The sequence below is a fragment of the Sturnus vulgaris genome, chromosome 5 (genome assembly GCF_052056855.1).
Source record: "Sturnus vulgaris isolate bStuVul1 chromosome 5, bStuVul1.hap1, whole genome shotgun sequence".
Lineage (NCBI taxonomy): Eukaryota > Metazoa > Chordata > Aves > Passeriformes > Sturnidae > Sturnus > Sturnus vulgaris.
The window spans coordinates 3,290,380-3,313,499 of record NC_142247.1 but is presented as its reverse complement, the minus strand read 5'-3'; the positions used below and the strand labels follow the sequence as shown (position 1 = coordinate 3,313,499).

The 23,120-nt window shown below is 48.5% G+C and overlaps 1 protein-coding gene and 1 long non-coding RNA gene across 3 annotated transcripts in view; one reads left to right on the top strand and one right to left on the bottom strand.

Moving 5' to 3' along the window:
- The window catches only part of LOC148223510 (uncharacterized), a 45,736-nt gene that overhangs the window by 5,067 nt on the left and 17,549 nt on the right, over positions 1–23,120 (top strand). Inside the window, exon 2 of the long non-coding RNA XR_015803631.1 lies at positions 17,356–17,523. This is a non-coding gene — a long non-coding RNA (uncharacterized LOC148223510). The remainder of the gene's footprint in view (positions 1–17,355; positions 17,524–23,120) is intronic.
- Positions 831–21,402, bottom strand: ADA2 (adenosine deaminase 2). Of its 2 annotated transcripts, XM_014870044.2 has the most exons (10): positions 21,248–21,402; positions 19,984–20,309; positions 17,486–17,708; positions 10,884–11,094; positions 8,285–8,412; positions 7,176–7,266; positions 6,766–6,874; positions 5,657–5,814; positions 4,641–4,843; positions 831–4,024 (listed from the first exon to the last, which is right to left on the bottom strand). In XM_014870044.2, the coding sequence occupies exons 2-10, from the start codon at positions 20,294–20,296 to the stop codon at positions 3,916–3,918; spliced, it is 1,545 nt and encodes a 514-aa protein (XP_014725530.2). In that variant the 5' UTR covers positions 20,297–20,309; positions 21,248–21,402; the 3' UTR covers positions 831–3,915. The 2 variants fall into 2 exon arrangements, with proteins under 2 accessions (XP_014725530.2, XP_088020708.1); XM_088164582.1 differs by lacking the exon at positions 831–4,024 and having other exon boundaries at positions 4,637–4,843; positions 21,248–21,394.

Below are 23,120 nucleotides of genomic sequence, written 5' to 3'. Positions count from 1 at the left end.
GAAGAGGCCACAGGGAGTGACAGATGGGGGAGATAACAGGCAGAAGGCTTCAGGTATTCCTATGGCTGCTTGAAGTGATTGTAATAGAAACTTCCAGGAATTTTCTACTCTCCTTCCTTGCTCCTGAGTCTGGATGGAGAATGAAGCAGGCTCTTTTTGCCTCTTTGTCTGCTCTACTCAGCCTCCCATCACCCTTGAGGCTGCTCCTCCTCTTTTAGCTCAGTACTGAAGCTCTCTCAAGCTGGCTCTTTCTTCCCATGCCCACCACCGGTACTTTGAGCAAAGAGCCTCACGTTGTACCATGTGGTCACCTGGTACTCCACAAGGCAATTCGTTGAAAATAATTCACTTTCTTTGGAAAGAATGGGCTGATCATTTAGCCTTCTCCTTGTTCCCTCTATTCCCTTCCTAAAATCATGCTAAAAGGAGGTTAAATGTCCTTCAGTCATTCCTTTACTTTCCTGTGCTGTACCCACCACAGAGATGGTACAAAACTGTGGTGGGAGGAGAGGCAGCACGAGCAAATCCTGTCTGTCAGGTGGTCTCTGTATCAAAACACAGCCCTGAGCTGGGTGCAGCTACTGTGGGGGCTTGGGGAAGGGGGAGCAGGGACCTGTGTAGTGTCTTGGCCAGGTGACTCAGTCTAACACTGTGGTAGCTCCACAGATCAATTTACCCTTTGCAGCATGCTGTGAAGGCATTTCAGACTCTCTGATCACTCCAGGCTGAGTGATGTGAGACGTCCCCCTCCCAGCAAATCTGGGTATCACCTGTTCTTTAACAGGGAGACAAAAAAAAAAAAAAAGGAGGAGGAAAAAGAATCCCCACGATTAAGACAGGTTTAAAAATTTAATTATACACCATGTTCTGAAAGAGACAAGCAAGAGAGAATTATATGTGATGTATTTGCCAACAAATGTGAGCAGCAAGGCAAGGTACTGGGGAAAAGGGAATAGACTGGCAGCAAAATCCTGGAAATATTGCTGCTAAAAGCCAAATCTCAGTGAAGCCCTGCAGCCAAATTTACCCAAAGCTTGAATGGAGCTGAATGAATTGATCTTTTATAACTGCTGTGGTCCAGCCTAAATTCCTTCTTTGCACACCTGGAGTTGGAGAGGTGGGAATGCAGCCTGGGCTTCTCAGTTTGCACCTTTCTCTAAGGAAGAGCAGATTCCCAGCAGCAAGGCAGGCTGGTCCCCCCTCTGCCACACTCACTAAGGCCCTAAATATGCCAGAGGACTTTTGGGAAGCCCCAGTCGCCACACTGTGTCACCTCCCTGTGCAAGGAGGGATCCAAGGAAGGCCTTGGAGTCAGGACCTTCCATGTGATCCAGGTTCACATTTAAACCCAGATATATGATCAGGATGGAAGAATTTCTGCCCCCTGCCCAACCCTAAGGTGATACCTTCAGCAGAAGTGGGGCCGCTAAGCTAGTCCCAAAGTCCTCTAGAGTCAAGGTTCCCCTTTTTGAGACCTGTGCCATTTTAAACCCCTGTGATTTCTGCAGAAACCTGGTTCTGCTGTAACCCTGAACAACATCACACACTGGTGGCTCCAGGCACTTGGCCCCATCACAGCACAGTTGTGAAGTAGGTCAATGGCCATGTGCACAACAGGCTTTTCCTGGGAAACCAAGAACAAACTGGACACAACAGGTAAACTGGTCCCAGCAAGCATTTGGCAAATGGAAGATCTAGCCCTGCAATTACTGTAGGTAATGAGGAGAAAGGACTACAGGTAACCAAAAAATGGTTCAGGACCTCAAGAGACCATGTGAAGGAAGAGCTGAAAGCTTTCTTCTGTGATAGAGAAGGAAGGAGCATGGGTCAACCTGTGCTTTGAGGAGCTCAGCTCCTCCCACAGCAGCTCTGGAATGATTAGCTTCACCTTGGCAGCAAAGAGGCTTATTTAAGGGAGAATCAACTCCTGGCAAATAAAGATCTTCATCCTCCACATATAGCAAAGCTGAAAGATCAGGTTGCTGAGAGGGACAGGGCTTTGGGTCGCTGGTCAGCAGCCACTCTGCTCCTTTTCTGTGCCTCTTCTCAGCAGCATTGCAAGTAAGGCACTTCCCAAGTCAGCATTTATAACCTGGCCATGACTAAAGCCCACCCTGGGGACTTTAGTCTGAGCTCTGTATGCAACACCCGTGCAGGAGGAGGGAGGGTGGCTCTGCTCTGGCTACTCCTCCAGTATAAAACGTATAAAACTCCTTCCCAGGACCAAATCTGCATCAAGGTGAAGGAGAGGCCAGTCTGCAAAAAAAGCATCAGGATGCTTCAGAGGAAGATGTTGGGAAAGAGAGCTGGAGTAGAGGTAGCTGTGGCTGCAAAGGCTGGGGGTGTGAGGCACTTCAACCCCTCCCAGTTAGCAAGGGGTGTGACTGGGTTCTCACTTTTTCATATCTGTGGTTTGTGTTTCTGCCTTCTGCAGCTCACACACCTGCAGTTTGTTGTGATTTTATTTGTGTTCTGTGATGGGGTTTGCAGTGTGTTTGGTTTGGTTGGTTTTTATTTTCTCTGGGATAACCAAAGATGAAGTTGCAGCCTGTGAACTGTGGGCAATTTAACACAGGGCACACAGGCTGTGCAGCTTGATCCACTTCTGTAATAAGAGTGTTTGCCTCCTGCTAAGGTGTTCCAACCAAGGTCAGTGGAAATAAACACTATGGCCAGGCAGCTTGAGACAATTAACAGAAAGCATAAAGAGAGCCAATTGGCCCAAGCTGGTCAGATTAGGAAACAACAGCCTTTGTAAGCCTGTGGTTCAGAGGAGGGAGACGTTTTTCAGTAGGAACTTTTGTCAATTCTCCCTTGACTGATGCAATCCAGCATGATGGTAATGAAGTCAGGGAAAGATGCTCTTTGATGTTAAGACAGGGTATCAACTTGTCAAGAGACTGTTTCTTGTGTAGGTTTTTTTTTTTTGCTAAGGAGCTGGAAACCACAAAGGTCCAAATGAGCCCTGTGGATATCCACAGAAGTTCTCTACCAAGGTGAAAAATCTCTCTGGCAGACTGAAAAAAGCCACATTTGCACAGTGAGTTCAGCAACAAAGGCTGGTGGTGGAACTCCCTGAAACCTAAAGGTGTTTCCTATAAATATCTGTGTTAACAGGGCCTGGTGCAGAGGGATAATTTTAATCAAGCTGGGTCTGGGAAGCCAGGATATTTTTGACTTAACCTGAAACGTGTTTTGTCTTCCTTTTGACCAGAGGTCAGGAAAAAACTTCGTAGTAAAAAAACTGCTGGCAACTGAGGCACCTCTCCTCTGGCTTTATGATCACTGGGCAACCAGGCTTAAATGTTCTGGGAGCAAGTTCCACCAGCTTGTTTCCAACCATGGTAGGTCCTGAAATAGCAGACATCAGACCTATGACTGGTTCTTCGACCTAGCAGTGCTATTTTGGCAGCAGGCCCAGGGTTAAACATAACAAGAGTCATTTTCAGTCCTTGCTCTCTTGAAGGTCAGTGGCCCAAATGGTTGGATGTTTGTCTTAGCTGTTTCCGGACAAGGTCTGCATTTTGTAATGATAAGGCAAAATTCAGAGATCCTCGTGTTGGCAATCTTCTGCTGACTCTAATTGGAAAGCAAGTTTTTCCTGAATAAGGATGTCAGGATCTGGTCATTGGCAATTTTTAATTGTTTTGATTCTTTTGAGCAGGGTGATTTCTTGTGGCTGCTCTAAAGGATCGCTGCTCCTTTTACCTCCAGTCCATGAGTTTCACAGGATAGTGCAGTTCCTTCTTAGCTTTAAGCCCATTAAGCCTGGCTTAGCAGAATCACCCGCTGCCAGGTGAGACTTTGACGTCCATTCATCTGCTCAGGTCACATGGAAGAAGCAGTCTCCCTCTCAGCAATCACTCTGGCTCTCCCTAGCTTGCCAAATGCCTTCTGAGATGAGCCTTGTCCTCTCTACAGCTCCCTTAGAAAGCTATCAGAGAGGTCAGCCACAAATTGGTCCCATTTTTTCTGCCAGACCTCTTTGGCCTTGGCTTTCTCATCCGGTAGCATGGCACTGTATCTGTGAGGAGGAGGAAAGTCAGTATCAGGCAGGAGACAAGGGGGCAGCTATTTCTGAAATGAAAAGGCAGGAGGCAGCTAGAGATTAACCCTTGCAGGACATGCCAGCACCAGACAGAGTAATGTGGTGTAAAAGAGGCAGGAGCCGAGGAATGTGCAGGAATGCTCTGGGCATCATATCCAAACTATTTTTGGACATTCAGAACTGTCCAGTTAATAGAAAAAGGGGTTAAACACACCCAAACTAAATGCTAGTTTTCCTGTGTTTCCCAGATGAGTCATGGCTCTGCAGCAAGTCAAATTTTGGCAGAAATAGACAAGTGATACAAAGATTTCTCCCAAAGCCAGACCCAGGTGGTGGAGGCAAGTTCACAAAGAATGGAAAAGGATGAATACACTGAGGCACAGAGTCAGAGAAAGCCACTTGAGAACACAGGCAGAGGAGCCTCTGGGCTCCCTGTGTCCTGCCTTTGCAGGAGACACACAGAGGAGATTTTGGGTTACCAGAAGCCCAGTTCATGTGGCAGAGGAGACTTGTGGGGCCAAAATCCAAATGCAAGCAAGAGGAGCAAGCTGATGGTCTCCTTATGACAAGATGAGAGAGGTGATGAACTTACTTTATGGAATTGAGTGCGAGTTGTTTTAGGGTCCTCAGGTCAGCATTCATCCCTCCAATGGCCATGAACACCTCGTAGAAGTCATAGGAGACTCCCTTTGCCCCAAAGATGGGGGGATCATCGGGGCTGATCACAATGGGGTGCCCCTCAGCCATGAGGTCAGCTGCAGGGTGACTCCTCAGGTCAGCTATCAGCAGCAGGACCTGGGTGGGGAAGAGAGGGAGACAACACCAGGCTATTGCTGCAGCTGTGTCACACTGACACCTGCCAGGGCTGCAGGTAGTGGCAGGGAGGGACAGGCTCCAGGGGACTGCTCAGAATGTTTTCTGCTCTCAACTGCTGCAGGAGGAGCCAGCTTGTCTCCTGTACCGATTGTACAAGGAGATTAATTTCTTAAACAAGTCATCTTAATCAAGGCCAGTGGGGTGAGTAACTCGTTTCTTATTTAGAACAATTTGGCTGTGAGCAATTCAGGAGCAGTCTTTTGGTTACACATTTGTGGTGGTGCTTAGCTCGAGGCATCTGGAGCTGGTATCAGGGTTCTTTCCCTTAAGGGTCACACCAGTGAATCTCCACCCCAAAGTATCCTTTCAGCTGCACCCAGGGGACAATGGCACCATGCTAATGTGCTGCAAAAGAGCTCCCACTGGTTATGAATTCTGCAAAACCAAGAACTTCCAGTTACAATCACAGCTTCTCAGCCTCTGGCCCTCCTGGCTTTGAAGTATTTTCAATTATGTCTCTTAAGGCACCTCTGTGGCTCTGAGCCTCACCTCCACTAGGGAGGACTGTCTTCCCAAGTTCCTCTGGATATTAATTTACATTTTTTTTGCTGACTGGTATTGCAAGCCTTGTATATATTCTCTGTGTACATCTACGTAGCAAAGTGCAGTATAAAGTGGTACAAAGGAAACTAAGCCAGCCCGTGTGCATCAAAACTTGTAGCTGTCCCCCCCAGCTGACCCTCACAGCTATGGTAAACTCCCTTCCAGTAACCCTGCCACATAACAACATACCTGGTTGGAGATGGGACAGACTTCCACAGGAATATCCATCTTCAGAGACAAACTTTTGGCTACTGGGTGTTTAGTGAGAGCAAGTCCATGGCCAATCCTGCTGGTGTTCAGCAGCAATGCATCCAGCACATTATTGTCTACAGAGGTGCCCTGCCAGTCTGAGCAGAGACAGATAAAAATCAGTGCAGTGCTGTGAGGAAATAAAGCTTCTCAAACTGCTAAATGATTTTGTTAGTAGATGTCCCAGTTGTGAGGTGAGAGGGTTGCTCATGCTCAGTTTCCATTCACATTTTCAGTGAATCAGGGATCTAAATCTGCCCAGGATATTGCCCAGCATAGAGATACCCACTCATCTCACCTGGCTTTAGATGTTTACAGTATTGCTCTTGCAGCTGAGCTAATTATGCTGGGCTCCATTAATTTTCAGTGGAGAGAATAACAATTATTGGGGAGTAGCCTGGCATTGGAATGAGATGTATGGAGGCTTAGAAATGCTTGCTCCTGCCTGTGGCTATAAAGGGAGCCCAGCCACAGGGTAACCACACTTCTAGAGATGTCAACATGCAACACACAAGGTACAAGTTAGACATGACTCTCATGGTTAGGATAAATCCCACCAAGACAGACTGAATAATATATTGTCAATAATAATACATTGCCCCAGAAATGAAGGGTGCATCAGTTACTTTGACGAATCTGTTCTGTTAAGACTCGAGTCTGGCTCAAACATTATTTCACCTTAAAATGTAAAATGATGGCTGGGGGACTCTGCTGCTGTTAGGGGTGGGAAGTGAGTGCTGTTCCAAGGGGGAAATGGCCACCAGCAATAACTCCTACACGTGACTCCTTGTCACAGGAGGTCAAAGATGCTGAGCAATGTGACATCTACAGTCAAAAGCAGGGAGCAGGGAAGGGAGGGGTCATGTAGGAATGTCACAGCTCCAGACTGGTGTGGGAAGAAGCACTGGGGAAATTGGTTATGTGCACATGTATGCACACATATCCTCTTGACAAAGCCAGCAAGCAAGCCAGGCTTGCTGCTGCTGCTCTTTGCAAGATTTCAGTCCTGCTTCTGTAAGCAGTAAAAAGCCTTGAGTCCTCCTGCTCACCAGTCTCCCCAGCGTGGAAGAAGTATGGCAAGTTGACCCCCATGGAATATGGGATGGTCAGGGCATCCTTCAGGTCCCACAAAGAATGACCTTCATCCTCATCACCAACCTGGGGGAAAGCAAAAAGGTGTTTTTGAGCACGCTTGGGAAGATGGTGGGACTTAGAGCTCTTTATAAATGAGGTGCCAGCTGTGCTGAAATTACAATGCTGTGGGGTAGGGAGCTGATTCTTTCAGGGGATTTTGTCAATTACCCTGAACAAAATCCTTAGCTGGAGGATTTGCAATTCATTAACACTGATTTCAGTACAGCAGCAGAGGTTCTGGCTCTGGTATACAACATATGCCACGGTATATATGTGGTTTTATCACCAGAGGTTAATATGAAACCCCAGAAGAAAACACAGTTACCAGGTCGAAGCCTGCCAGGGTGTCTGGGAAGCGGGCTCTGAGTGCCATGGCAGTGAGGATGGCTTCTTTAATCTGGGAAAGATTCAGCATCCTAGAGAGTGAGAGAGAGAAAGCGCTGACTCCCATGGGCTGCCTTCTCGGGATTTGAGTTGTGAAATGGGGCCCCCAGGGGGATTTCCAAAATGCAAGTTGCTCCTGAATCTGACAACCAGCTTCAGTTCTCTAGAGGAACAGCAGTAGAAAATTGATATTATGAAAGGAAACCCATGAATGACCAGGAAATGCCTGGCTAGACCCTGCTGTCACTTGAGTTGAGGCATGCTTGTCTAACTCACTGGCTTTCCTATTTACCAAGCAGGGAAGGGAATGCAACAGCGTGGAGAGAAAATGTTTAATTTTTTTTCTTTGCTCCCAGCTGTTTTGCTGGGAGGTGAGGCAGTAATTTCATTTCAAGAGAGTTTTACATTTAGGTTCCTTCCAGCCCTATCAGACTTAAACTTTTCAGTGCATTTTGCAGACTGTGTCCATACCCAAGCTGGGCAGAGAGGCAAGCCAGCTCTGGAGAGGGCATTGTGCCAAACCAGAGCGAGCAAGTGCCGCTGAGGGGTCTGCTCTACTTGCTGAGGATTACCTCACATGACTTCGTGGCATCTGGCTGACTTGGAGAGCAGCCTTGTGCCCGCCTGGCCGGGCAGCAGCACGAACATAACATACACAGGCTGCGGGGAGCACAGGGGACCTCTGCCACACTGAGTGCCCACACCGGGCACTGCTTCACTCTCTGCAGGGAGAGAGAGTGCATCCAGGCTCGGGAGGAGAGCAGGCACAGCTTGGACATGCACACAGGGAGCCCTGCCCGGGCTCATTCCCACTCCCAGGGCTCAGGGATGCGTCGCCGCGCTCGCTTCGCACGTACGCAGATTTATATAGATGAGTTCTCACCCCCAGCCTTTTACACGTGCCAGGGAATGTTTCAGGAGTCAACACCCCAGCTCTAACAACACGTGTGGACATTGCCAGCCAGCTTTGGCGCTCCAGCCCAGCCCTTGGCATTGCTCCTCCCAGCCTCTGCCCGCCTCCAACACAGCACAGCCCTGCTCAGCCTCTACCTGTGTGCTGCAAATATAATCTTGGCTCCAACAAAGTCTGGGTGCTCCTTCACGAACTGCCTGGTCACTTCCCGGTAGGTTGCCACAGACCATGATTTATTGTGCTGGGTGCCATCCAGTTCATACACCTGCAGCATGAAAAGCAGGTGACAAGCAGTAGTTAGAAGAGGTGTTTTACTGGAAGGTGGGAGAAATGAAGTGACGAAAACCTTGGGACAAGCAGAGTGCTGTGGTTCTGAGAACAGGGCAGGAACACAAAAGCAGTAAAATCTGTGCAGAATATTTTCTTCTTCAAGCCTTAACCAGCTGGCAAGAACCAAGAAGTGAGTTTCCTCCTTCCTATGTGATACAAGTTTCTCCGTGTTCAGACATGGCAAGCAAACGCCCTTGAAAACCCAGAGGAGACCATGACCTCTTCCCCCTGTCTGTGTCCATGCAGCAGTGTTCTGTCCAGCCGTCTGGGCTCACACAAGCTCTGTGCCTGCAGTGGCAGTCTGTCAGCCAAGGCAGCCCCAAGGCACGCTATGGCTGAGCTCCACAAGCTGCCAGCTGAGCTGGGCTTCTGCTCCCCTCTGCCAGAGGTTTGCTTCATGACCTTGACTCAGTCATTTAGTCCTGCCGTGCTTTCCCAGGTCTCTGGCTGCAAACTGGGAAAAATACTCCTTTTGGCATGCTCTGTCTCATCAACTTGCTCTGGAGGTTCCTCATTGCCAGGGCTGTTCTCGGGGCTTTTGCCCTGATTTCAGCAGGGGTGGAGACCTTGAATGTCCCACTGATACTATCCCACAAAGGCCCTGCCTGGAGTCACTCACAGACAGCAGCTGAAACCACTCCATCAGTTCTCCTCTCACCCTTCTCACCATTCTTTTCTCTGTCACCTTTCTCCTCCAGCCTTCAGCTGCTCCACTTCACCCCCTAAGTCCCTCTCTGCTGCTGTCCCTTGCAGGGATGCCCCACACCCCATCACAACGTGGTGTCCCCCTTGCAGGCACCAGCAGCTGTGGGGCAGCTGCAGATGCTCAGAGGGAATTTTCCCCAGCTGCAGCCCATGGGAATGTGAGACTTTACACAGCTGAATCTGCAAACACAGCTGGGCTTAGGGGGCTTTTCCACAGTGTTTGCTGTTTCACACTAAATCCCAGTTTTCATTTACTTTACCTCAGGGGCCGCTTCTGGCAGGCTTTGCTGCAAGGAAAGCTTTTGCAGTGTCAGCTCTGCTGTCCCAGCCCCGTGGAGCATCTCCAGCCACACGTGGAGCATCTTGCTATTCCCATCACACCCTTGACTTTCCCCACGAAGCTTTTCCCTGCCCTGTCACCCCAGCTGCAGCCTGGCTGTCCCTTCTCTGCCCACTCTGCCCTCCATCCCAGCGTGGCTGCAGCTCCTGGCATTCCCTGTGTGGTACCCAGGCTGCTCAGCCTGCCCTGAGCTCACAGCACATCAGCCCCAGGGCTCTGCAGCCTCCCACAGCTGCTGCCAGCATTAGGAGCTGGATGGGAAGCAAATCCTCCCTGCCAAGCCTCTCTTCAAAAGGACTTACAACCGTGTCTAAGGGCTGATGGTAAAGGCAGGGTGTTTTCCAGTCAGCCCCACGCAGTTGTATTATGGCAGATACTCTTGGCCTGGAAACCTGTGTGGCTCACACTGCCTCACAGCACAGGCATTTTGATATTGCTGTTTTCTTCTCTTTCCAGGTACCCCAAAAACAGGTGGTGGCTGAATTCAGAGCAACCCCCAGCAAAGTAAGATGCATGTAAACTTTGTGGACTTTTTCACATCCCTTTTTTCCCTCCCCCTTTGCAATCCATCCTTCTCCTCTCAGGCAGGATAGACTGACAGAACTCCCACCCCCACAGTCCTGCATGGAGCTGGGCTGGAAAATTGTACGGGAAAGGTGTGTCTGCAGTGACAAAATTGTCACTGGGAAAGTGGGAACACGTAGGGTGGTGTGGTCTGCTGGTGCTTGGGGAGGCATTAGGACAGAGTGGGTGTGTAGGACAATCTGACCAGCTCTGGGTGACACACAGGGAGAAAGGCTTTTAACACCAGATTTTGGTGTTAATGGCAGTGAAAGGAGCAGTTCAAGCTTCATGCACACAGCCAAAATTTTAGGTTGTCTGCAAATTTTGAAAGGTTGTGTTTTGCCAATTGATTGACTCACCTATTCAGAGTAGTCATTCTGAAATAAGATGAGGATTTAAAATAACATAGCTATTCCAGAATAAGGCTCTATTCAAGACAGGAAATTTGTTCAGAGTAGCTGCCACAGAATAGGTGATTCTGCTGCAGACAAAACTGAGTTACCTTTTCCCAATGAGCAAGATTTTGACACAGCTCCCAGTCTGACTGTACAATGTAGTTTTGTGCCTGTGTCACAGCAGGTATCTCCCTTAGCCATTAAGAACAAAGAATCTCTCACTTTCAAGCCCTTGCCTATGCAAATCTCCAAGAAAGACGTTTGAATATGATCAAGGTTTTCCAGCATCCTTAGAAGGGCAGGTATGCAAACACCCAAAAACTAAATTCAAGATAGGGCTTGAGAAAAGTTATGGAGAAATAAGGATTTAAAAGAGTACTAGAGAAGCCAAACCCCACGTACCGCAGGCAGGATAGCTCTTATCTCAACATACTGTATGTTATCTTCATAGAGCTCCAGCAGCCCCTGGTAGAAATAGGCCTTGAACACAGGTGCATAGCAGATAAGTCCAGAGGCAGTGAGAAAGATTTCTTCAAATCTTTTCCAAATGAAAGTCTGAGAGGGGTAGGCCAGCTCAGGGGTATCTGTCACCAGGGTCAGGTTTCTCAGCAAGCTATAGAAAAGGGAGAAGAGAAGGAATGAGGAGAACAAACAGAGCCTGTTGGCACTGCAGTACAACAGGCATAACAGCGACTGGTGCAACCAGGAAGCATTCAGGTCATTCTTCTGCCATCTGTATTTACTCCTCTAATAGCTGGCACAGAATTTGTATGATACATGTCAGCAAGGTAGGAGTAGATGCTTAAAACCTGCCCCTCCCTTTTTCAAGGAACAGAGTTACAAAAGCAAGTACAGTGCTTTTATATAAATTATACTCTGCTATCTCTAATCTGAAAGTAGGCATGCACATTACTCCTGCAGACAATGTTTTCCCAAGAATCTTCAATGCACATAAGATGTCACAACACTTGTCCCTCTGTTCAGCTCCTAAAAGTCAGACTGAGTTTACAGGAGATGCCATGTACTGGGCCACCACCAACCTGCTTGCTGAGCCTGTAAGTTGTCCTAGTACCTTTGTATTGTCAAAATATGCCATCTAAAAAAAAATGCAAGGGGAAGACAATTCTGGCTTAGAAATAATTTTTCCCCACCAGTGAGAACAAACCTGAGGCCCTGCCTGCTTTGCTGGTAGCTACTTCAGGGAAAAAACTGATAAGAATCTGCGAAGAATGAAGAGTCCTGGCTTTTCCTTAGTGTGATGGAAATGTATTTATTTCCTCTATGCACTCAGCTGGCACATAAACCTCTTTCAGAAATCCAGAGAGACAGCGGGTAGTTTTATCAGAGTTTAAAGGAGCCAGTAAATTACAAGATTATTTAATTGTGAATGACAGCTTGCATTTAGGACAGGGTGAGCATCTGTGCCACACCACCATCCTCTGCCAAGCTGATAGCCTTCATCCCACCTGAAGCCCTGCCTCTGGCAACTGCCCTCCTTCTTCCACCTGAAGAGTAGTTCATAATAAATTTCTCCTACCAGTGGACAAAGTCTAAATGGCAGTGCAGGGGTGATTGAGTTCATTCCTGGGTGGACAAATGGAAGCAATCACAAAAACCTACAGATGTTTCCATGTGCTTATCTCGTGCCAGGGGCTAAGCAGGTTCAGACAGAAATACCTTCAGCCATGCTTTGGCTTTCATCTGAGTATATAGTTTCCCCTCAATAACAGCTACTGATCTTTAGTAATGTTTCCTGTTTGATGTCTTGGTCCCCATCCTTGTGCAGTGCTCTGCTCTGTTATATGGGAGGTGTGGCTTTGATTTGTGATCTTGTTATCTTCATCCAGGACACTTCTGTGAATGGAATTAAACCCCCATAGCACCCCTACAGATGTAAAATGTGATCTGGTCCAAATTCATAAACTAAGACATCCTGGACAGATATGCCTTTTGAATCCCTCCATCCTGCCCATAAAACAAAGCCCATTCCCCCAGGATTTGCCTCATGTTTCACTCTCTAAGGATTATCTTCCAGGGGCTGCAGTTTCATTTTTTCCTCACTCTGTTAATTTCTTTGCCAGGAACAATTTTTTAGAAGCAAACCTGTGCTACTACTATTAAGGATGAGACCTTAAATGCTCAACAGTCAGGAAAATTCAGAGTTAAGGTTTCCACAGCAACTTGGGCTCTGCCCTCCCATGCATTACAATAGGGCCTTTGGTGCCATTATCACAGGACACTGGGCAACCCCAGCCACTGTTCAGCAATCCATGCAAGCAGAGAAGACCGAGCTGGACCACGGAAGCCTCGGAACCAGGAATGCAGCAGTTCAGGAGCATCCTGGACGTGCTGATCCGGAGGGCAGCCGGCAGAAAGGGGTGTGCTGCTGCTCAGCAGGGAGGTTTCGTGTGGGAAGAGCTGGGGAAAAGAGATTTTTCCCCTTTCCCTCGTGGCCGAAGGCAGCTCCCCTCCAGCTCGGCACCTGCCCGGAGCCGGGAGCCGAGCGCGGCTGCTCCCAGCGCCCAGGGAAAAACCTCCCCGTGGATCAAAAAGCCGTGCAAGCCCCATCTCGCCACTCCAGCAGCTCCGTTTCAGATAAGGATGGGTGATATTCGGGCTCCCACCACCTTCTCCCCCTGTCCTGTGAGAGAGCACCCGGCTCCTCCGGCAATGAGCGCACAGAGCGGGGCTCTGCTCGCTGCCTTTCAATCCGGCTGTACAAACTCGTGGTTGTTTATTTAGCCTGTGCTCTTGGGCTAGAAACAGCAATAAATCCCCACACCACCCTGCTCCTAAAAGCACATAAATCAAATTGTACTTCTCTTTATAATCCCCTCCCCTTTGAGACTGATTATTGATCCTTACAACTGGTGAAGATTTATTGCATAATAGTGATCCATCCTTGATAACCAGAAAATCTCCTAAGGGTTTGGGGGCTTTTGCCATCAGTAGCTCATGCAGATGAAGCAAATACATTCATAAATACATTTTTTTGCTTCTTTTCTGGAATGGACTTTCACCAGTGATCAGGTGCAGACTACAAATAGCCTTCCATGTCATGTCATATATGCACTGAACAATGCTATTGCAATGCATATGCCCAAAGGGGCACAGCTAAAATGACCAGCCAAGGATTATTTATTTTCAGCTGTGGGTTTGTTTTCTCTTTTCCTGGGTTTTTTCCCCGTTTTCCTTCCCTGTGCTATATAATACAGAAGTGAAAGGTTTTGTTGCCTTGTTTTTCAAGGGGTTCTTTTTCCTGCTCCTTTTTCTGTTCTTGATGGGTAATTATGCCCCTCTCCTCACTGTAGTATCTAAATGTCTTCCAGTGGTGCATTAAATAGTGTGACTAACATCTGTCACATGTGGTTCATTCTCTTTCTCTCGCTCTCTCTCATCCCCTCTTCTTCTCCCCAAGGAGAGACTTGTAGAGGGAGTGGAGTGCTTTGTTTCTGTAGTGGATTTTTATTCCTTTTTCCCTCCTCATAGTGCACATGCTGCCCTATTTTTCTGTGAGATAAGGCAGTCAGAGGACAGGGAGGGGAAGGTGATGGTGGCCCAGGCAGCCAGCACCCAGGGGAGTTGTCCCTGAAGCCTCAGCCGTGGTGTCAGCTCCCTCACAGATGACTTCATCTGGTGATAGAGAGCTCTGCTGGGCACGGCCTCAACCTTGGACTGCTAGTGGGGGTTGGTATTTTACAAATATCTGGAATGTCAATGCTCCTTCCCTAAATATCTGCAGGCATGCTCTTGCCTCGGAGATGGCAGCCATTGTGCTGCTTCTTGAGGGAAAGAATGACATTCTCCTGTATCATAATTGATTGTGAAGAAAATAAGCTAGGATTGTTTTTCCTTTCTGATATGAAAGCAAAATTCCCTTCCTTTCGCTGTCCCTTGGCCTGTGGTCTCCTGGCTCTCCTAACAGCATCCTTTTGGAAGCTTACCAGTAACAAATACTCAGGGGTCTTGGCCCATCAGATGTGTGTTTTGAATAGGAATTATTAGACTTTCTCCTGAGGGAAACAAACAAAAGGAGTCCTTCCAAAGCACACATACACAAATACACACACACACGTGTATAGGTACCTAAAAATGCAAACAGCAAAAATCATCAAGATTCCCCTTTCTTCCACCCCTTCCTGGTCAGAATTGCTATATGGTGAAAGAGGTGCAGCTCCTCAGAAACATTTCCATTGTTCCTTCACGTTTGCTGATCCACCCTGTCTTGCATGAGAGCCCTTCCCTGCTGCCATAATCCCTGGACACTTCCTTGAAACCACCCAACTATCCATCCGTTCTTTCCTCTGACATCTGCTTTCTCTCAGCTTGTCAGTGCTCAAGGGCAAAGAGGAGTGCAGGAGAGAGGTAGCCTGGGATGCACATGTTCAAGAGACTGGGAGAGTTTCCAGAAACTGAGAAGCAGAACAGATTGGGGCCTATTTCTGGCTAGAGACCTATTTCCAGACGGCCAAAAACATTCCTAACCCCTAGACTAGTGCCCAGGGATTAGATGAAAATAGGAGGGGAAGTGCCTCAGTGTGGCTGTTGTTGGTGTGTTTGCACATTATGCATAATGACTCCTCTGTGATTTTGTGATGATGAGCATGGAAGGGCAGAAAATGAAGGACAACATACTCAAATGGGTAAGTGAGCACCCAGGACGCCAGAGATCCAAGTTTGTCCTTGGCTCAGGCATGTGTTTGCCGAGGAAAAATCACTTCATTGGCCTCTGCCTCGGTTTCCCCTCCACATTTGGGGAGACCTTTGCAGTGAGACTCTGTCTTGTGTCCCTGCCACTCTGAAGTCCTGCTCTGACTTGTGGCCACTAAACACTGTCAGACCAATACAAAAGAAGAGGAATGTGGCAATACTGCCTCTGAAAAACAGGTGTTTCCACACAGGAACAGAGGGAGCCACACAATGCACAACCCAGGTGTACAGGGTGTACAGGATGCCCTGACCTTTAACCTCTGCCAGAAAGTGGCATCGTGCCATGGAAACACAACTGAAAACAAGTGCAATGAAGGATTGCTCCTGAGAAACTTTCTAAATGCCCAGTGCAATTGCTTGGGCTTTAAGGAAGTGAAGCTGTTTCAAAATCCAATCCCTTGCACGTTATTTGTGGGTCTCGTGGAGTGGTTGAAAAGAGGTGGTGCTGTCATCTTTCTTTCCTCATCACTCCCAGCAGAAATGGAAGGGAGCTAATGGGGAACCCATTTTCTCTCTGGAAGACAGAGACAAGTGACTTCTCACTGGATCTTATTTCATCCCATCGTGTCAGGGCAGTTGAGCCTCAGGATATAAAAGGTCAAGAACCCAGGGTCTGGCATCACTTTCTCCTTCCCTTCTCTATAAGAGAGGGAGGTGGATGCCTTGGAGAGTCAGACCCTTCTGCCCTACACACTGCTGGTTTTGGGAAGGGAAGGCAATACCATGCCACAAATCTGGAAGCTCCTCAGCTTCCCAACCTGACCTCCTTCCCAGGCACAGAGCCCAGACAGCTTCCACGTGGAGGGGATACCAGCTCACTAAGAGTTAAAAAGTCCCTATTTAAGAGCAACCTCACTGAAGAGCACTGCAGTAAAATCCACCAAGTTTCACTTCAGAAATGCTGGAATTAGGGTCTTCTGCATTGCCTTAATCCATCCCTCTCCTTGTGTGTTGGCATGGCAATACTGTCTGTCATTACATGACACCCCACACTCTTTTTTTTTCTCTAGACCCCAGCCCCTGGAGCGCCAGGGACAGCGGTGCCCTCTGAATGGATGGCTACTCAATATTTCCCTTTGTCCTCATCGCTCAGTGTCTGCCTTCATGCATTATTTAGCGTGCTCTCTCCAGCCCCCCACACACCACGGCAGAACTGCATGCTTCTTCTTGGCCTTTTCAGCAGGGCTTTGTCCCGGGATCAATGGCCCCTGGATGGGGAGATAGGATTCTGTCTTCCCATCACCACTGGCTGGAGGGGGAGCCAGGCTCTTCCCAGCCACCTGTAAGTGAATAAATGCTAGGTGGTTCAGACCAGCCCTGACCTGATAAAAGGCTGCCAGCAGTAAAGGCAGGAGCTGCCTGCAGGGAGGGGAGCTCCTGCAGGAGGGTGTGATGCTCCAGGGAACCAGCTGAGCTGTGAGCACCTGGACAGATGCTGGAGCCTTGCCTGTAAGGGCAGAAGCTCTGTTAGCAGGAGGGTGTTGGAGGGGAAGGAGCCCCAAAACCAGGCAGGGATCCTGTGTGTGGAGTTCCTTGGCTCACCCAAGGCTTGCCCAGCTCCTGGTGCCTGAGTAGCCTGTTGGGAATAAGCACCTCGTGCTTCCAGGTGATGGGTGCCAGATTTGTGGCATGGTATTGTCTTCCCTCCCCAAAACCAGCAATGGGCAGGGCAGAGGGGTCTGACTCTCCAGGGCATCCACCATCCCTCTCTTATGGAGGTCCAGGCCTCAGAAAACAAGTTTGGTGTTTGGAGGGAGAGTTGGGTTGGGTTTTATTTTGGGAAGTTTGAGGGGTTTTGCTAGTGCAGTAATTAATATAAATAGTTTGCCCAACTTCTTGCTCTGAATCAAAACGATGACTTTGCAAAGGACTTTTCTGCTGTTGGGGAGAGTCTATTCATCAGCTACCTGGCTTCCTCATCCAGTTTTTGAATACCTCACTGGATGAAGCAACATGCAGCCTCATTGAGAGCCCATTCAGCCTGGGTGCTGAAGAGAGCTGGGGACAGGTCTCATAAATCTACTTAAGCTACTGTCCTCAGCTTGTCTGCACAGAGAGCCAGAGTGAGTGTGCACAGAAAAATTCAGTTTTTATGGTCCTTGACTCTAGCGTACTTAATACAGCAGCCTTCAAGCTCTTATATTGCTATTTTTTACATGCACAGCCCCAAGTGGAGCTCCTCACTTCCAGAGCAGCGAGAGAACAGGAAAGCCGGACCAGAAACGATGCTGCTGGCTACACAGTGCTGCCAAGCAGGAGCACCAACGGGCTCTTGGTCACCCCTGGTCACTCACCCTCTGTCAAACTCGGCCACGTCGCTCAGGTGTCCCCGGTAGGTCTCCAGCAGCTCCCACTGGGAGCACTGGGCTGGCAGGTGGGAAGGGCGCGGGCGGGAGAAGCGGAAGCGCACGGAGCCCGTGCGGGTGAAGCAGATGTAGCAGTCGGGCAGGTAGGAGGCATTGTACACCAGCCAGCCCACGCTCAGCATGGCAAAGTCGTGCAGGTGGAGCACAGCACCTGGTGGGGGACAAGGAGAGCCCGATGAGCTTGGCTGGGTGGAAGGTTTAATGTCATAACATTTGTTTGTCCATCCGGGGGTGTTTGGAAATGCTGTGAGTGAATTGTCCCAGCTGCTCTGCCTCCCCCAGGCTGGAGGATGTGCCCCCTCCACATCAGACACTGGGCAGGCAGAGCGTGACAGCTCCCTGGGAGCACAGGGAGGAGGGAAATCAATAGGGAGCTCTGCTTCTCCACTGGGATGGAAAATGCTTCGAGTTATTAAAGGTCTTTCAGACAGACTTTGCTGTGAGCTGGCTCAGGCCCCACTGATTTAAAGAGGAACTCACACAGGAGGCAGCAGTTTACAAGGCATGCTGGCTGGAGCACACCTGAAGCAAAGCTCTGTATCTAAGCTGTTTGGATCCCAGCTTCAATTTTTGTGTCTAGTCCGTGTCTCTTCTCTCAGCTCTCTGGACCTCTGGCATACACCAAAACCCCAGACCACGCTACTCTGGGGAGTTGCACTCAGATGCAGATGTACAATTTACTTCTGTGCCTTATCAAAAGCATGCTTGCTTACATTGTACATCTGCTGCTGGCCAGCACGAAGGGCCTCTGGGGCACTCTGTTATTGTGCAGAATGTTGGCAGCTGCCAGTCCTCCTGGCACAGGAAGCATCCTCTGTATGCTCACCTTCCTTATCATTTCATCTCGCTGAAATCTCTCCTTTTCCAAAGACTCCTGGTGTTATTGATGCTTGAACTAAGCCTCACCTTTGTAAAGGGAAGATACTGTGAGAGCTGAAGTCTTAGATATGTATTTTATTAGTCTAGGGGAGACCTCTCAGTCAAAATGGCTTTGATACCCTTAGGGGTAAAGGAAGAACATGAATAGCAAGAACAAGACATGAGACTGGTATGTATTTGACATTAGATTAAGTTCCAGACTATAATTTATAGTGGACTAACCTAATATAGACTCTAATGTCTACGATCTCCCAGTACAGAGGGTCTGGCTGTAAAGATGCTGAGGAGCTGTGGTTGCTGCTCTCAGCAGAGCTGGTGCACCAGACTGGGCATGCTGCAGCTGTCTGACCCTCCTCTGGCTGGCAATGTCACCTTCTTTCCTATCTGAGCAGCAACAGACATTACAATAGTGCTTGAAACAACAAGAACTCCCAGGGGCTCTGATCAAGCCCTACTCAAACAGCTACAAGGATGTGATCTTGTCTCTAAAAGCTTACAGCCTTTGCAAAGATTCCAAGAACCCATTTAAACATCGCCTGGATTGAAAAGTGTTAATTATTTGTTTCAACTCCCACTTGGTATCAATGATACTGGAAGTAAAGAGGGGAGTACTTTTAAATTCTGTTCAATTCAGCCATGAAAAGATAATGACATTTCTGACATACTAATTGTTTATGGTACCAGGTTAGGATGCTGCAAGACCAGGATCTGCATCCCACGGTGGAGGCTGGGAGGAAGAAGTTGGGAAGATTGCTCAGGGTCACATCCCATTTGGCCACGAACACTTCCAGGGATGGGGCAGCCACAATTTCTCTGGGCAACCTGTTCCAGTGCCTCAACACCCTCTGAGTAAAGACTTTTAATAATATCTAATCTACATCTTTCTCTTTTAATTCAATACTGATTCTCCTGATCTGTCACTAGCTGCCTGTGTAAAAAGTTGCTCTCTCCCTTTTATAAGCTGACTTTAAGTCCTGGAAATACACGGGCTTTGACTTGTACACAAGTAGCAAAGAAAATAAAGATTTCAGTGTTAGAGGTAGCCCCTTCCTCCTCTAGTGCCCCCAGACTTTCCAGCAGATTTCCAGGTCTGATACAGAACCACCTGCAGAAACACTTTTTGGGGGATGCAATGCTTTTGGCTAAGATACAGAATAAGACAAGGTTGGTAGCTTGTCTGTGGAATGTGTATGTGGGAAAGAGAGAGGCCCTGGCTGGAGCATGCTGTGAAAATGGGGATGTCTGTTATTTCTTGTTGCCTTTGCTTCCTCTTGCCCCTTCTCCACTCTTGAAAGACTTAAGGATCCATATTGTAAGTTAAACCAAATGCCACAATTGCTGGAAATGTGTATTCATCCAATCCATCCCCCTCTTCCTCTCTCCCCCTAGCCCATCCCTGAGCTCGGAATCAGGGCTTTTCCTGGAGCCCAATGAGCACAATTTACAGCTCTCATAAGCTTGTCTCCCACATCCTGTGTTTTGTCCCAGCTCAGAAAGCAGAAGATGAGAAAGGATGAGTAAGGTGAGACTCCTTAAGCCAAGCCTACCTTTTGGCATGTGCTTTAAGATGCTGAACACCTCGCTCTGATCAATGAGGCTTTTGGCCCGGAAGAAGTGCATGCTTGGAGGAAACTGTCCTGCAGTTATGGCTGTTTCCACTTCCTTCTTCTTGAGGTTTACCAGCTTTGTGCTGAGCTGCTCCTCCTGCCTACTCAGCACCAAGTTGCCTCCTGTCTGATGGGATTTCTCCTCCTGCATCAGGGAGTCCCGGTCCTTCCAGAGAGGGCTGGGAAGGCAGAGGGAAGCCAGACTCAGGAGAAGGTATGCCAGCCTTATGCCTTGCCCACATGGAGGTTTCATCTCGGAGCTGCACCTTGACAGGGAGAAAAGACTGAAGCATTAGCAGAGGTCAGAAGGTGGCACCTCGGCAATGGGATGGGAAGTTGTTGGCCCATCCTGCAGGAGCACTGGGGTACTGGGATGCTCAGTACTGGCAGGAGCAGCTGATGTTGCCTGAATTTAGGGCTCATGGATCAGCACGCTCCCTCTGGCTGCTGATTACACACAGCAAGGCTGCGGAGGGCAAAGACATATTGCTCCTTGGATCAGACTGGCAGCACATCATGCAATAAGGCAAAGGGTTCATCTAGTGCCTGCAGGCAGCCAAAAGCCAGCCCTGGAATGGGGGATTGGTGGGATCAGGATGCTGCTTGCAAGCTGGGATGGATGGAGCCCTCATTGAGTAAGGGGTGCTGGCTGTGCTGATAATGTCCAGGTAAGGGGCTTGGCTTGAGCTAATCAGATCCTGATTCCCTCCAACTGAGAGAAGATCCTGTTGCACCCTTTTAGTATATTCCAACTATCTAAAGTCAATTTACAGGCAGGAAAGCCCAAGGCTTCCTCTGCAGTAACAGAGCTGTGTCCTTTCCTTGCAATCCCAGAAGAAAGGGGATGGAAACGAGACCATGGGAGCATCACAGGAGACAGGCACATGTGAACTCTGAGAGCTCTCCCTTCCCCCAAAAAGCACAACTGCAATATAATCCTTCAACACCAGGCTTTACTGACACTCCATGCCAATCTCTCCAGAGCAAAACACGGCTCAATATTTTGAAATAAGCCTATATGAATTACATGGAGAGGCTTCTGCTTCCATCCTCTCCTCCACCTGTGGGTCCAGGAGGACATCCCCGGCCCCTTTAGCGGGGGAGCAAACAGAGCAGGGCTGGATGCAGCTCCATACCAGGCCTGAGCTTAGAAAACATCCCAAAGAAAGTGTTATCTCATCCGTGGTGGGACCGACTCACTTACTGTTAACTCTCCTCCTCCTGGCATCCAGAGCTCACGCAGCTGCTGCCCGAGAGCGGCGAGCGGGTCTGGCGAGCCAGCACGGATAAAGATAAAAATAAAGAGCAGGGTCCGTCCCGGCCGTGCAGAGCGAGGCACACGGAGTTCCTCTTCCTGTGCTGCTCTCGCCCAGCTTTTATTTCACCCCAGCTGCACAGCTTCATGAATATATAAGGAGGAGGAGGAGGCAGGGGAGGTTATGGGGAAGCGGGACGCGGGAGCAGCGCTGAAGTCGGGCTGGGAATTGGGATGCCCAAAAAGCGGGGGACCCCCAGGTTCTGCACAGGGTGGGTTGTTTAACCCATCACTGCCTGGCAGCCGGGGCATCCCATTAATTTGTCTGTCCCTCTTTCCCTGGCACACACAGGCAGCTGTCAAATATCCCGGGAGAAGCGCTCCGGCACGCTTCGGAAACTGGGAATCCCTGCTCGGACTGTCCCAGGAACACACTTAGGATTGGATATCTAACCTGATATTTCAGATCTGATATTGGATATCTAATGTGATATCTGAGATGACACTGCAAACTGCCGGCTGATGCTTTCACAGCTGAGAAAACAGCGATTTGCACGAGTACCTTGGGATGGTCCTGCACAGGCATCAGTCCAGCCCTGAGACACGCAGGGCTAAGCTCCAGCCTGGCAACAAGTCAGGTGCAGGCGGGGTGGACTTATTTTAAAAAAAAAAATTAAAAAATCACGACAAATACAGTAATTTCAGCATTTTATTATTATTTCAGCAGTTTCACACAGTTCAACGGGCTGAGTTTCAAACTACTCAAAACAGATGTTACATAAACAGCTTCCAGGGGAGAACAAAGTCCATTTGGTTTAATTTAGTCCAAAATTTTAATAATTCTAAATATTTTTTTAATGTATCTTGTAAGTTAAGAACTATTAAAAACAACCCACAGCAGTCACAAATATTGTTTTTGAGGCAGAGACAGTAGGGTCTGATCAGTAGTATCTTAAATTTCATTAGCTGGCACTACAACAATGGACTGAAAGCAGGGTGTTCAGGATGCCCACCCTCCCTCCCTGCACACCTGGCAGCTTTTCCTCCTCTCCTGGTCCCTTCACTCTCTGCTGTCACTAAGATCAGTCCCAGCATCCATGCAGGGATCAGTCAGGAATCCCAAATTCTCCTTAAGCCCTGCCCATGGCAGCATGTGCAGAGGGTGGCTGTGCCCCCTTGCCTGCTCCTCAAGGATGGGTCTCTAGATGATCCTGCTCCCAAAAAGGGAGATCAGTGGAGTGGAAAAATGACCCAAATATGCTCAGCAGCAGCTCTTGGTTGATGAAAGCAACATGAGGATGGGATGTGTGAGGAGGGAAGTGCATGGAGTGAAAAAGGATGGTTCAGTAGGAACGAGAGTTCCAAATACCTTCAAGGGAACAATATCAGTGAAGGAAGGGAATTGCTTTAATTTTCTTGTAGTAGTAAAGCCTAGCATTAGTTCCATAAAACCAAATCCAGCCCAGGCAGTTGGAAAACTGGCTCTGTAGTGAGCAATTGGGTGCTAAAGACAGGTTCCCACTGTGGAGCACTGAGGGGGGTTAAAATGCTGTGTGAGGGATCTCAAATAGCTCACAGCCAGGCAGGGCTCTTGGAAACGCCTGCCAGAGGGCCTCAGAGATTTGTAATGGTTCATCCTTTCAAATCACATTTAAAAAACAAAAGTCCAGAGCTCAACCACTTCTTTGATGGGACTTTTCCACGTTAACCATTGCAGATATTGCCAGGAGAGTTTTGTACAGATGTTGTAAGGGTTGGACTAGGAAATAAGCAGGTGTTTGAGATGCTTTGCTCTCTATTAAAGTGTGGTGCATGCTGTGAA